The sequence below is a fragment of the Perissodus microlepis genome, chromosome 11 (genome assembly GCF_051167445.1).
Source record: "Perissodus microlepis isolate ML-2025 ecotype Zambia chromosome 11, ASM5116744v1, whole genome shotgun sequence".
NCBI classification, from domain to species: Eukaryota; Metazoa; Chordata; class Actinopteri; order Cichliformes; family Cichlidae; genus Perissodus; species Perissodus microlepis.
Genome location: NC_140471.1, coordinates 26230826 through 26246416, shown reverse-complemented (window position 1 = coordinate 26246416; position 15591 = coordinate 26230826). Strand labels below are relative to the sequence as shown.

The following is a 15591-nucleotide window of genomic DNA, read 5'->3' as shown; positions in this document are numbered from 1 at the left end:
TGACTTTTTGTCAGCCTGGCTACAGTGCTGAAGAGAAACATAGGGTTGTTCTTATTTTCTTCAATCAGTGATGAATAGTAAGATGTTCTGGCTTTGCGGAGGGCTTTCTTATAAAGCAGCAAACTATTTCTCCAGGCTAAATGATGATCCTCTAAATTTGTGACATGCCATTTCCTCTCCAGCTTACGAGTCATCTGCTTTAGGCTACGTGTTTGAGAATTATACCACGGAGTCAGGTACTTCTGATTTGAGACCTTAGTTTTCACAGGAGCTACAGTATCCAGAGTCAAATGTAGTGAGGAGGTAAAATTATTAACAAGATAATCAACCTCTGTTGGGGTAGCGTTCAGGTAGCTGTTCTGCTCTATGTTGGTACAGGGCATTGAAGATGATAACAGTGTAGGGCTGCTCAATTATGGCAAAAATGATAATCACGATTATTTTCACTGAAATTGAGATCTTGATTATTTGACGATATTTATTTAACAATAACAATGTATTGAATAATGACTTTAAAGGTTGTCAAAAAATTATATAAAATAGTGTGCAAATACTGATAACAGTGCAAATGTTTGCAATATAAAAAATAAATGAAAAATGTAAACATCTATGTTTAGTGAACTTTGCAGTGTTGCTCTGTGGTGCAGCTACAACACTGTAGCAAAGTTTACACACTATGTCTACTTGATCCACGTCTGACTCCGCGAACCCATAATGTTTCCACACCACTGAAGTTTTTTTTTTTACCTCTCTTTTCAACCAATGGCAGTCACTCTCCTCTCCAAATAACTTCTGCTTAGCTTTCCGAGCTTCCCTCGGGTCCTCTTAATTGTTGTGACACGTGTTCGAAATGCAGAGAGGTGCGCTCGATTTGCCACACGGAGCAGCGCGAGAGTAAAGCACGAGGGAGGGGCTAATAATCGGCTCAGTCATTTTTAATGATCGTTGAAAGCCCAGATCGTAATCGTGATTAAAATTCGATTAATTGAGCAGCCCTATAACAGTGAGTGGATTATATTCTTAAACTTAGTTACAGCGCTTTCAGAAAGACATCTACTGTGATAAAGTCTACTCTCCACTGCTGTGTAATCAATTATTGTAAATGTAAATGTTATCAGGAAACGATCAGACAGGAGAGGGTTTTCAGGAAACACTGTTAAATGTTCAGTTTCTATGCTATATGTTAAAACAAGGTCTAGAGCGTGATTAAAGTGGTGGGTGGGTTCTTTTACATTTTGAGAGAAGCCAATTGAGTCTAATAACAGATTAAATGCCATGTTGAGGCTGTCATTTTTAGCATCTACATGGATGTTAAAATCACCCACAATAATTATTTTATCTGAGCTGAGCACTAAATCAGATAAAAAGTGTAAGTCCCAGGTGGACGATAGATGATAACAAGTAAGACTGGTTTCTGAGTTTTACAGCTGGGGTGGACAAGGCTAAGCATCAGGCTTTCAAATGAATTAAAAGTCTGTCTTGGTCTGTCAATAGAAAATTGTACTTCGTAGTCAGTATAAGCTTTTAATGAAATAAGTTTGTATATGATAGAATACTACATGATGACCTCTTTATAACCAGAGGTGGGTCGAGTATCCAAAAATTGTACTCAAGTAAGAGTAGCATTACTTTAAAATATTATTACTCAAGTAAAAGTGAAAAGTAATCGTCAACAAAGTTACTCAAGTAAGAGTAAAAAAGTACTTGGCGAAAATCAAGTGTTTCAGGTAGCAGGGCTGCCCTGCTACCTAAAAAGTTTTTTTTTTCTGCTCTACACTTTGAGTAGTTTTGTCCTTACTTTTGCTTGTTAATAACAAGCCTGTGGGCTTTTGTAACTGGTACAACATTTGCACTAGCTACTGTAATCTCTCCTGGGGTGTAACCCCCTCCCCGGGTGGCATTATCAACACCATTTAGTCACATTTACCGGTATTCTGCCTTCACACCACCACACATGCATACAGAATCAGTCCAATCATCTGTGAAAATGCTGTGAAATGACTGAAGCTGCATTTAATGCTGTCAGACTCTCTGAGAAGCTGCTGTTACTCAGACTCACACCCTTTCTCTGTAACTGAGCTCTGAACTTCCTGTAAGATAGACCCCACTCAGTCAGAGTTGAAAACCAGACATCAAACATCAGAACTGTGAGCATTGGTATTACTCAGGGGCACGTGCTGAGTACACTGCCACATGCTGTCTTCACATATGAGTGTGTGCACCACCTGATCAATACCAGAATGATAACATTTGCATATGTGATTGGGCCGATTACTGGTAGGGACGGGATAGAGAAGTGATAGGACTGGTGGCCCGGTGTCAGGAAAATAATGTTGCCCTAAAAGTAGAGAAGGGCAAGAAGATCATTACTTATCTGAGGAAAAGACACTCCAATATACATCAGTCACACAGAGGTAGAGAGGCTGAAAGCCTTAAATTCATCAGGACACACATCTAACAGTTTCTCAAAGGTGCTGACTCTCAGGTTACCAGCAGAAACATCAAGGACTGTGACCTGGACGAGATGGAGCCATTCACTTCCATTTTTTTTTTTTGTTCTTTTACTTTGTTGTGTTCTCGATGTCATTACACAAGTTCTGTTTTGGTCTGTCACAAGATGTGTCTACATCTGTTAAACTGGTAGCTGATAAGTAGAAGCATACCGGTTGCAAAGAGGATTAAAATACATTTAGAGGACTTAGCATCTGAGGCTCAAAGTGGCAGGTATGGTTATCTGAGTGATTCATTACGAAGATATGGTGGGTCATTGAGTTATGTTTTTGACAAATTTGATGTAAGGTTGTATTTTTTCTGCAATTTCAATATTTTTTTTCACTCCTTTAGAATGTTGAAAATACTATTAAAGGAAAGCAAAGCGTACTTTTCTGTCAAAACACAGGGCTGATTTTTATCATGAAAACATATAATACAAGTGTATTACTGACTGCAACCTTTTCATTCCATATATTAGACCAGCATCATATGAACCAAAGTGTCCTGCATTTTTTCCAACAAGCCACTAGGTGGTGGGTTGTGCACAAAGGTCAGCATTTTCGGTGACACTGGCTACACACTTGCAGAAATTATTGCTATATATGTGGCATCACATGAAAGTGGAGCTTCAAGCTTCTAAACGTTCACATGTCGCTGATAAGCTATTTGCCCTGTCCAAACAGTATTCTGAACATATGTGCTCTTTGGCTTTTTCAAGTATATTACTTTAAAATGGTTTGTTGCCCTCACAGGTGTACTCTCACAGTTTTGTTCTGCTGGGCATTTAAATGAACTTTTGTGGCCAAGTTTGTGGCTAAATTGGTCAAGTTTCGGTGGACCATTAAATTGTGTTACATCTTATATTGTATAGTGGTTTGGATTTCTCTTTTTCAAATGTGGACAGAACAGACGTAGTAGTAATTGAGAGGAGCTGTTTGGTGATTTATAGCAAAGGTTCCTAGCTGGAATCGCAGATTAAATGCTGTGGTCTCAGCGCAGCATGCATTGTGACCACAAGGCTGCCACATAACATTGTTGTTGTTTTTTTGATGTGGTGCCTGGTCTGACATCGGCCAAAAAGTTAAACCAGTCGGCTTGAGTTTATTTCTTTATAAGGTAGCAACAGAAGATGCAATGCATTTTAGGAGTTTTCATAGGAAATTCAAGTGATCAGTTATTAGGATCTTAAATCAGTGAAAGGTTGGAAATCTGAGATAAAAGAAAGAGGACGTCATTTCATTTTTATACAACCTGTGTTGGTGACTTTTTGTTGTTGTGGGTGTGTGGATTTTTTGGGTGGATTTTGTAATATGACTGTAAATAAAAGAGTACTTTTGACTCGTGAGCCTTTCTGGCCCTTCTTGATACTTTCACCCGTTGTGCATGAATTGCAGAAGGGGATTATAGCGTGTCTTTGTGACACTTCTGCACACGCTTTAACGACTCTTGTTGTGAAATTGCTCCAGCACCTGGCCTGTCTAACAGCAGAGATAGGCAGTGAAACTGAAGTTGGGACTTAAGTGCAGCGGTCTCGCCACACATATTCACTTCTATCTCTGCCTACCTGAAGCGAGATGGTGAATCAGATTTCTGGTTTGCAGAAGCATGTACGCATGCTGTCTAACAGGCCTGCAGGAGACTGGCGCACAAAGGTGTAAATAAAAACGGAAACCTTTTCACTTTTACTGAATGATAAGTGAATGATAACAGCATAATTATCTGGCTTCATCATGTCTTGTCTTTTTTCGGGGCCAAGGAACACAAGGAATGGACATTAAACCAGTCTAAATCTGTACTTTGCCAAGTTTGAGATCTTTGGTTCCACCCGCCATGTCTTTGTGCGACACAGAAAAAGTGAACAGATGGTCTCTACATGCATAGTTCCCACCCTGAAGCATGGATGAGGAGGTGTGATAGTGTTGGGGTGCTTTGCTGGTGACACTGTTGGAAATTTATTAAAAACTGAAAATACACTGAACCAGGATGGCTAACACAGCATCCTGCAGCGTCATACATCCCATCCGGTTTGAGTTTAGTTGGACCGTCATTTATTTTTCAACAGGACAATGACCCCAAACACACCTCCAGGCTGTGTGAGGGCTAACTGACCAAAAAGATGGAGTGCTGCGCCTCTAGTCACCTGACCTAAGCCCAATGGAGATGTTTTGGGATGAGGTGGACCGCAGAGTGCTCAGCAAAAGGGCCAACAAGTGCTCAGCATCTCTGGAAACTCCTTCAAGACTTTTGGAAAACCATTTCAGGTGATGACCTCATAAAGGACCTTGGACCACTGGCCAACACTCCAGTCCTTCTTCTACTTGGCCCAGTTGAGACACTTCTGACTTTGGCTCAGGCTCATAAGGGGTTTGACCCGAGGAACCCAACAGTTGTAGCCCATCTCCTGGATGCGCCTGAATGTGGTGGTTTTTGGAGCTGTGACTCCTGCCTCATTCCACTCTTTCTGGATCTCTGCCAGATTCTTGAATTTTCTCTGGTTGATAATCCACTGAAGGCCATGGTCATCTTGATCATTTTGCCCGTCCACTAGACTTTCCATTGATATGCTTGGACACAGCACTCTGTGAGCAGCCAGCCTCCTTAGCTATGAACTTTTGTGGCTTACCCATCCAATGGAGGGTATCAATGATTCTCTTCTGGCCAGTTGTGAAGTCTGCAGTCTTCCCCATATTGAATCTAACTGGGGCAATTGAACCAAAGTGAAGCAATTTGATGACACCTGGGAAAACCTGTAAAATTTGGGCTGATGTCTTCACAGTATTCTAATTCCTGATTTTGTGGGTTTTATGAACTGGATGCCCAAATTACATACAAAGAAACAACTAAGTATCTGAAATCGTTTAAGTTCTGGGCCTTTCAGTTGCAATGTATTTGTTTTCCAATGTTAACTTGTCATATTTTAGTAATACGTGAACATCTGTTATAGTTACGTTTTCATTTCATATATAACATCGGTTTGTTTTAAGTGAATTTTCTGGAGTATAATGTGTAATGTTGATAATGCACAATGCAAGGTGCCGCATGAGTCATTACTGAAGAATGTAAAAAACTGTTTAAAATGGTTTTCATATCATTTATTTTGAAACTTTCCATTAAATGGTTTTCAAATTTAACTTTATTTTTGAGTGTTTCTTAGTTTGAGACCAGTTGGTTAGTCTATCCCCCCCCCCTCGTTTAGTTGACTAAGCAATTAATTGCCAGGAACATCCCTGGTGTGCAGATGATTTAGGTCGTGCTAATAAGAATGGTTATGTTAACACTGCCATTTCCAGCTGAGCTTTTTTTTTCTTTAATCTGAGTGGAGATCTTGTCATTGAGAAACTGATACTGTGAACCTGAGCCACCACTAGGCAGAGATGGGGAGTAACGATGCACAAATACTTCATTACTGTGCTTAAGTAGAATTTTCAGGTATCTGAACTTTACTTGAGTAGTCATTTTTTCAACGGCTTTTTACTTTTACTGCTTACATTTTCACTGTGATGATGTCACTTTCATTGTGACATCATCATCCCATAAGCCAATGCAGGTGTCACAAGACATTTTTGAATGAGGACATATTTATGTATTTGTATTTGTAATCTCTGTTATTTTTGTAAAAAAAAAAAAAAAAAAAAAAAAAAATTGGGGAAATTATATACAATGTATTGTGCACATATTCTCAATGACAATTTCTCCCAAAACATAAACTGCACGACAGAGTCCATGAATATATATGTAAAATCTTGTTACATAGTAGAAGTATTTCAAATCAACATAAATTATTTACTCTCTAAATACAGTAATTTTTAGCAGTTCTTGCAGTTAGTGCACTTTAGCTCTCTGCGTCTAAAGGTTTGATCTTGATGTGGATGCCATTGAGTGAGCGGAGAACCAGTCGAGGGATGATCTTGGGTTTCATAGTGGGCTCCGCTATCAGCTGGTATCGCTTCAGTGTCAGAGCTGTCACCACTTTCATCTCATTCATAGCAAAGGTCTGACCGATGCAGTTTCTGAGGGAGGAAAATATTAAATGTAAGAAATATACAAGGATATATTCAAAAGAATTGAAAAATGTTGAAAATAATTTGATCCTTCTGAGATTAGGACATGAGGAAAATGAATAGGAGGGATGAGTATAGTATGTTATTTTTTAACATTCAGGGCGAAAGGTGCTTGTATTTTAAATGGGATCAATCTTAGATTACAGTGAGTTCACCCTTTCCCCTACTTGCTTTAGCCCATCATAAAACCAGTTTTTATTGTGTTGATGTAAATGGGGTCAGTGCTAAGTTACACATTCACATACTTGAGACTACTGCAAGCAGTCTCTATACAGTGATATAGTTTCAGGTGAGGACAAACCTTGGCCCAGCTGAGAAGGGCACAAAAGCATGAGGAGATCTCTTGGCAATGTTCTCTGGTAGGAAACGCAGAGGGTCAAAGACCTAATGTAATACAGGACAAAGAAAGAGAGCAGTGTTATGTGTATTACTTATTTTCTGAACCTCATCGCCCTTATCACTTGCGCAGAGAAAACTGCATTCTGACACACATAATATAGTAAGTCATTAAACCAGCTTGAATCTGTCCTGAGGTCCACTTTGGCACCAGGGACCTACCCACCTCAGCAAATACAGCACTAGTAATTAATTTAATGCCCCAGTTTCATGATTGCTTCTTCAGTTATTTGATAAATTATATGCAGCCTTATGAGCAGAGTGCTGAAAAACTTCATAATTTTATTTCATCATAGATTCTGTTGATGATGTATTCCATGTAGTAAGTTGTGCTGGGAATAAAATTGTCTTTACTTACATTAGGGTTTTCCCAGACAGATGCATTCCTGTGAATTCCATACACACTTATTCCAACAACAGAACCTACATTTGAAAGAAATGTGTACTTAGTTTATTATTATTAAAATACTATAGGGTGTGTCTAGCTGATCATTATCATACAAACTAAACAAGCATACACCATATCCTCCTATGGCATTCCTAAGCCCATGCTCACCGTTTTAGTTCTGGGAAGGAGAGAGACTTTGCTTTACTGAAGAAAGGACTGGATAGTGTTCTTGGGCCTCACAAGCACTTTTCCGAGGATTATAAATATCAGATCTTGCTCGATCACTTGAAGTTCCCAAGTGCTGTGTACCTCCATATACTAGTGCAATGAGGGCTCTCGAACAGAAGTATGGTCAGCCACGACAGCTGGTACAGAGTGAACTCTCGCCATCCTGTGTACACCATTCATAAAACCAGGTGACTCACAAGCCTTTGAAGCATATTCCCTGTCAGTTGCCAGTCTAGTGGGGATGCTTACCACTATGGACGGGGTGGCAGAGAGTGAACTCCACTGTGGATCCCATGTAGACTCATTACTTATCAAACTCCCTTTTAGTTAAGGGGATAGCTTTGCAGAGTACTGCCTTAACCAAGTCTGGATCAAATCGCACTTATACCCTCTTCGTCCTAGCAGAGTGGTTGGAGTGCAAGACCCAAGCCATGCAGGTCTCCTGACAGGCCACAGAGCAATATGCTTCAGAGAAGCTGGAGCTGTTGGAAGCCAAACACAGAACAAAGTTGGCCTCCATTTATTATGGACCCAACCCCACAGCCACAAAACCACCTGCTGTGGTCCATCCAGGTTCAAAGGCTGTTGCAATGCAGAAGAAAAGAGAAAGTTTCAAGCCTTACTGCCCTTTCTCTGAAGGAACAGAGCATTACTTGTGTGGATGCAATGATTTCTCCAGGCTAGACATGGCCGCTGTTGTAGACTGGATCAAAGATAAGAATAAATGTTGGAGATGTGGCTGGAATCATTCTGCTGAAGGCACGCGTAAGAAACCCTGCAGCACTTGTGGTGAGCAACACCTCCTTGTATAACATGTCCTTGCCAAGGGTAAAGAACAAAACCCCAATATTCTGACCACGTGTACTGCATCCAGTGTCATCTATGTTGACCATCCCAGTCACTCCGGTAGGGTGATGTTGAAGGTGGTAAGAGTCCAACTCCACAATGGGAAGAGGACCATGGACACCTTGCCGTGCTGGATGACGGTTCAGAGAGAACCATAAAATTGCCTGCTGCTGTGAAGTTCCTTGGCCTTGCCCAGACAGATGAGGTTCTGGCCCTACAAACCATTAGACAGGATGTCCTGCAGCTGAATGGGGGAAGCATATCATTGGAGGTGTCCACTAAAGGTAAGCCAAAGATGAGGCATCAAATACTGAATGCTTTCACAGCAGAACAACTGGCTCTAGCTGAGCAATCCTGTCCAGTGGAAACACTCAAAAAGAAGTACATCCACCTACAAAGACTTCCCTTCAAAGGTTTCAGCCAGGTGAAACCTATGATCCTGATTGGATCAGATCACCTGCACCTTCACACTCCTGTTTGACCGGTGATCTGGGGACCACCTGGAGGGCCAGTAGCAGTCTGTACTGAGCTGGGGTGGGCGCTACAGGGACTCGCCAAAAGTCTACCACATCCAGCGGATGAACAGGCATGCTTATGCTCGTCTTTCATCACACAGACACCACAGCTCTACAAAAATCTTGAAAGGCTGTGGCAAATTGATGTCCTCTCTTTCAGAAATGAAAAGGAGGTCACTAGGTCAAAGGAGGACCAGTAGGCAATAGATATCCTTGAATCAAAGACTGGGTACAGTTAGCTACTCCATTGCTTCGCTGCAAAGACTTTCCTCATGTGAAGGCACCTCAAGAGGCTGTCATGGCTCTTCAAAGAGCCAATAAGCATCAACTATGCAAGGACCCCAGCAGAGCACAGACATACAACCAGGAGTTCAAGACAGTGGAGAAGGCTGGCAATTTGGTAAAGTTGACTCCAGAGGAGGTGAATGGTTCAACTGAATCCTGGTACATTCCACACCATCTTGTGCATCACAACAACAAAACCTGCCTAGTCTTCAACTGCACCTTCCTGTACCAGCAAACTGCTCTTAATGCCCTCCTGCTGCCAGGCCCCACGCTTAGCCCTTTGCTCCTTGGCATGTTACTCTGATTCCGCCAGCATGCGGTGGCCATAAGCTGGGATATAAAGGCCATGTTCCATCAGGTACGTTTGCTTTCCAAAGATCAGCCTCTGCTTCGCTTTCTTTGGAGGGATGGACAACAGGAGCATCCACCTAATGTGTATGAATGGTGACTGTTACCATTTGGCATGACCTGCAGCCCATGCTGCACCACTTATGCTTTACAGCAGCATGTGCAACACCACCGTGAGGGGGAATGAAGATGTATACGAATCTGTCCACACTGCCATTTGTGTGTCCATGTGGACAACTGTCTCCAGTCGCTTCTGACTCCACACCAAGCTAAACAACTCCTGGACAAAACAAGGCAACTACTGGGCATGGGAGGATTTGAAATACTGCAGTGGGCCAGTAATGTGCCAAAGGTGGTGTCCTACCTGCCTACTACTGCCCGTTCTGACAGCTGTGAGCTCTGGCTGACTTCTTACCAAGCTGACCCACAAGAGTCGATGCTTGGACTATGTTGGCATTGCCCCACTGATACCTTGCCCACAGCACCAACTCTTCGCAATGCGTACAAGGTGTTTGCTAGCCAATATGACCCTGTAGGGTTTCTCATTCCCTATACCACTAGAGGGAAGCTTCTTGTACAGTCTATGTGGCTGGGATGAACCTGTCACCGGTGTCCTTTGTGCCGCCTGGGTAGAATGGGAGAAGGAGCTACCATACTTGCAGAGCATTACCTTACCAAGGTGTTATATGCCACCTGTTACAGACTCTCTAGTTTCGCCTTTGAGCTGCATGTGTTCTGTGATGCCTCAGAGAAAGCTTATCTGAGGACCACAGATTGCCACGAACATGTCAGCACTACATTCCTGATGGCAAGATCCCGATTCGCTCCTCGGAAGAGATTGCCCACGCCTTGGCTGGAGATCAGTGCTGCTCTCACTGGAGCGCAGCTTGCTAAGACTCTCCAAACCTAGCTTACTCTACCGCTGCAAAATACTATCTTGTGGACTGACTTTACTACTGTGCTGAGTTGGTTGCAGTCTGATTTCTGCCATTACAAGGTCTTTGTCGGGACTTGAATTGCTGAAATCCAGGAGCTCACTGGTTCTCACCAGTGGAGGTATGTCATGTCAGTGGAAAACCTGGCTGATGACATCACAAGGGGGAAGGGACTCTGTAGTCTTTCATCAGCCAGCCATTGGGCTCAGGGCCCCCAGTTTATGCAACAAAGTTCAGTGCACTGGCCCTACTGGTAGGGCTGAGACTACAGATGAGGGGTTGTTATGTGGCCTTGTCACAGTGGCAAAGTCTCTTACTCCAGCCCCAGGAACTTCACATCTTGGGAGGAGCTTGTGAAAGCCACTTACCATGCTCATCACGGGGCAGCTTCTCCTCCAATGACCGCCACTGATCGTGTGGAAGCAGAGATAGCCATCTTAAAGTCAGCTCAATATGTTTCCCTGAAGATGTGATGGCCCTGATGAAGGGAAAACCTCTGTCCCCAAATAGTCAACTTTGTTCAACTTTGCCTTCAATATGATCCGCTTACTGGCCTGATAAGGGTTGGATGTCACCTGAGATGTGCTGAAGGTCTGGACTCAGACACCATACACCCTACTGTGCTACCTCCCGAACACCCACTAACTAAGCTCCTTGTCCAGTACTTTGATGTGATTTTGTTGCACCCTAGTCCAGAGCATGTCTTTGCAGAGATAGGGCGCACTTATTGGCTCATCAGAGGTTGACAAGTAATCTGGAGACATCAAAGACAATGTGCAGAGTGCCAGAAATTCTCACCAAAATTGCCGATTTGCCCACAGCAAGACTCCAGATCCACAAACCTGCTTTCTGGTCAACTGGAGTTGATTGCTTTGGTTCCTACACCATCAAGATAGGCAGGAGGCATGAGAAGCGCTGGGGCTAAAAAATGTCATCTCTTGTGTTGGAGTGCCATCTTGTGGCCCATTTTGGGTAGTACTTTAATAAATGTGATTGCTCTTAAGAAGCAGTATCAGGTTGATGCACTGCCTTAGCAGATTTGTTGTGGAGGAATTTGTGTCCAGCTTTATTACCTTTTAATTTTTATTCATGTTCTACTGTATTTCCTGTTCTTGATCGCAGAAACCACACCATATCACCCCTCCACATCCTCCTATACCATGTCATATCTCCTTGTACCTTCAATCCGAGTATAAATAAACTCCACCTCTTACAATCTACTCCCTGGATGTCAGCCTCTCCTTCTGACCAAGGATAACTATTGTAGCACAACCCAGCATTAGTCTGATGTGCACCATTCTGTACAGTGAGGTTGCAGAGTGCATAAAAATCTCCAACGCTCTGCTGACTCAGTAACTACAGAGCTCTAAACCTCCTCTGGCATCAACATCAGCACAAAAACTGTGTGCCTTGAGCTTCATGGCTCATGGATTCCCAGGCCACACGTTTAAGAGATTTATACTAGTTTATAGAAAAGAAACTGTATGTGACAATACAATCCAATAATACCAACGTACCCTTGTAGAATAATAAAGTAATAAGTATTAAGTCGATATAGGTCCTTTATGGAAATGTACAAAAATGTAATTTTTGTATCTAAAGAAAAACAACGTCGGTTAAGAGTTTGTGTTTACCATGTAGCATGAAATGTTTCCAAAAGCATTATTAAGTGAAGACATTTAATGTTTACTCTTTGATAATAACAACAGAGTAAAATCACTGACCTGCAGGCACTGTTCTCCCATCACAAAAGGTTACAGTTTTGGTGGTTTTTCTGGCAATTCCTGGTACAGGGGGGTAAAGGCGGAGAGCTTCTTTTATGCACATTGTAGTGTATGGGATTTTACTGAGATCCTCCCTTAAAATGAGACAGACATGCAGTGTTAGTGAAGTCAACTAATAAGAAATCTTGTTTATATGTCTCCTAATAAAATTTTGGTACCACAGAATGGCACCAACTTGTCTCCCTATTGCAATGTTGTCCTTTCATAAGCCTACCACTCCATGGTTTCCTTGTAATGCAAGGCCTCCATAATCTCCTTCCTGCAAATCTTCTGATGTTCTGGGTTGCAGGCCAGACAGTAGAGGGTGAAAGACAGGCCACTGGCTGTGGTGTCATGGCCCTCAAACATGAAGGTGTCCACTTCTGCCCGCATATCTTCATCTGACAGACCCTGCTGGTTCTCATCCTGGCGTTGAAATAAAGGATATTTACAGTTGACAAAAGACAGAATGGACTGCACTATACTCTAACTGGGCTTCTCAATAAAAGTCCTTTGTTACTTTTACTGTTCAGGCTCATTATATTACTGCATCACCCGACTTTAACTCAGCTTTAGCTGGATAACATTCATCCTTATACAGATACCTTTATAAAATTGGGAAATTATTCAGCAGCCAAGTATCAAGGTCCGCTGTTCTTCTTAAGCCATATATAGCACTAATTGTTTGTTTTTTAAGCAAACACCTGCCATGGAGTTAATTATTGATTTTAATTTTTCCTGCCAAGGACAACAATTTGCTATGATATACTCATAAAGGAAGGATTCTTTCTATTCTTCCATTATCGGTTGATTATATTAATATTATACAAATATTACACAATTATGTATTTAAGTGATATAAATAAGATTTTTCAATTTGTGTGATTTTCAGTTAAAATGCATGAAAAAAAAAAAAAAATTGGATCATTTTATGTGTTTTAATGTGTTTTAAACTTTGTTGAAATGAAGAGTGAGTCACAGCATGAACCCATGTCATGAAAGCTAAGTCTACTAAGAGAATAAACATGCTAGCTGAGACAGCCCCTACAAGCTGCCTTTTAGAGAAGTTTTTGGAAAAAAAAACTGGACAAAACACTAACCAGTGTTGATCAGTCTCTACACAAAAGAGATTTTGTATTCAGGTTGCTGCTCACGAGAATGAAAAGGCTGATCATCGTCTTTGTGTCAGAGGACATTAACATGCAGCTTGGTAACAGCATGCATCTTTGCTTATTTGCTGCATGCATATGCTATTTCAGCTTTAGGCCAGTACTTCAGATATCTGACACGATCTCAAGTTGGCACTTGCCTCATTTTCTGTATGACCTTTATGCAGGAAAACACCAGTTTGTGACTTGCCTATACATTAAGCAAATCCTACAATGGGAAATGTGTTGAAGTAAGAGGCTGAAACTGATGACACATAACATACTCTTGCAAAGAGAAGGATGTCCAGAAAGTCCAAATATCTCTTTGCCTGTATTTGTCCAAGCTCCTTCTCTTCCTTTAGTGCTTCTCTCCTCTTTCTTATAACTTCCTCTTTAGAAAAGAATATAAAATGCAAGCATTTGTAGATCTGACACTATAATGTGAGGCTCACTGATTTTTGGCAACGGTTCAGATGAATCAAAGCAAAGCTTACCTGTATGACTGAGGGTCACCTGACGTGCTTTTCTGTATCTGAAACCATGTGGGCTAAGGTGGAAAATGAGGTCACTGTGGTACGGAAACATTCTGAGCCGAAGGTCAATTAGAAAACTGAGGTCATAAACTGCTTTGATGTATGCATTTGTTCCACTGAAATGACAAAGGAGGCAAACATTAAATGCAGATTTACAACAACAAACGACTCAACATAAAACTGACACTTTAAATGACTCTTTAAAAAGATTCATCTGGGCTCACCCCTCTGTCTGACAGTTGCTGTAGCAGCTGAAGGCACACTTCATAATGCTGTCCAGTGTCATGAGGCTCACGTGTTTAAACAATTCAAAAGGCTCATTTGTGCTTGCATAACTTTCCCACTTATCCTGCCAACAATGAGAGAACAGATGTGATCTCTCTGCAGGATACAGACACTGCTCCTGCTTTACTTCTATGATATTTACTGACACGTGCTGGCCAACACATCATGACTTTGACTTTTTATTTATCAATTATGCAACTAAATTGTCTTTAACGTACCAACATAGTCTCAGCAGACTCTGACATCAATTTTATGTATGGTTTCAAAACATCATAATGGAAACCTGGTGTTAAGAGCCTTCTGTGGCGGAACCACTTCTGACCTTCTGACACCAACAACCCATTTCCTGAAGAACATGTGCAGAAGTGAGGAAAGCAGCAAAACAAACAACTCTGCACTTTAACAAAATGCTGTAGGAGGGAGACAAATGAGCCTTACCAATCCAACCCTCAATAAACCGGTAGACAAAATCATCTTTTGGCTCTGTTAGGAAACATAACAAGTAAAAATGGTGTTAGGGACCTTTAACTTTACTACACAGTTCTAAATGTGCATCAACACAACAACTACGTAAAACATTTCTCACACCTGATGATGTCAGGATAGTTTTTGCATAATCTGGATGCTGAATATTGATGATACTGAGAAAGGGGCCAAACCAGATTGGAAAAACAAATGAGTACTCCTGTCCCCATTTCAGTACCTTGTCCATATCGGTCCCATCTTGTTTAAACTGAAAGAGAAAAAGTACAACTGAAACACATCACAGCAGGCAGACTTGACACGCTGTCAACTGTGTGTCTCTGTTTGCAGAATGGTGTTCTCCAACATGGTGTGGTCCGTTTTACTGGACGGTTACACATGTTACAGCTGCTGCGAGTGTGTTGATACAGTTACCTCGAGAACATGTCCAAACAGCCAGTGTGGCGGCGGCCCCGAAAAAGCTTGGAAGTTTCGCAGTGCTTCCCTTCTTTTCGCAAATAGAATTGTTAATTTATACACCACGACAAAAAGACAGAGAACAGCAAAGACGTAATGCATGTGAGGCCAGCCCAGCTGAAACTCCCCGAAAGTTTTAGTTAGTTTCATCTCGCAGGTGTAAGTGTCTTCCGCCTCCGCCTGCAGGAAAACCTCCCCAACATCTGTGATCTGAGCTCACCTTTCTGATAAGAGCTGGAGGTAAAGCGAGGTTTTCAGTGCTGTCTCCGGTAGGCGGGGAGTCTGACACCCAATAAAACGCTGACTTCATGTCCTGACGGAACTGTCGGCGTTTTGAGAGCAGGAGTGCAACAGCAACATCATTACGGCGGAAAATGAGAACTGGGATGATGAAGATGCTAATATGGGAAGAGTATCGAATTAAAAAG

At 41.8% G+C, this 15591-nt stretch overlaps 1 protein-coding gene across 1 annotated transcript; it reads right to left on the bottom strand.

Moving 5' to 3' along the window:
• Window positions 1-6113: 6113 nt before the first annotated feature.
• LOC146378036 (cytochrome P450 4B1-like) lies at window positions 6114-15478 on the bottom strand. Its single transcript, XM_084944208.1, has 12 exons — window positions 15122-15478; window positions 14813-14957; window positions 14663-14707; window positions 14443-14570; window positions 14164-14288; window positions 13901-14055; window positions 13691-13797; window positions 12494-12684; window positions 12220-12353; window positions 7309-7373; window positions 6856-6938; window positions 6114-6503 (listed from the first exon to the last, which is right to left on the bottom strand). The coding sequence occupies exons 1-12, from the start codon at window positions 15311-15313 to the stop codon at window positions 6326-6328; spliced, it is 1548 nt and encodes a 515-aa protein (XP_084800334.1). The 5' UTR covers window positions 15314-15478; the 3' UTR covers window positions 6114-6325.
• Between the last annotated feature and the right edge of the window lie 113 nt (window positions 15479-15591).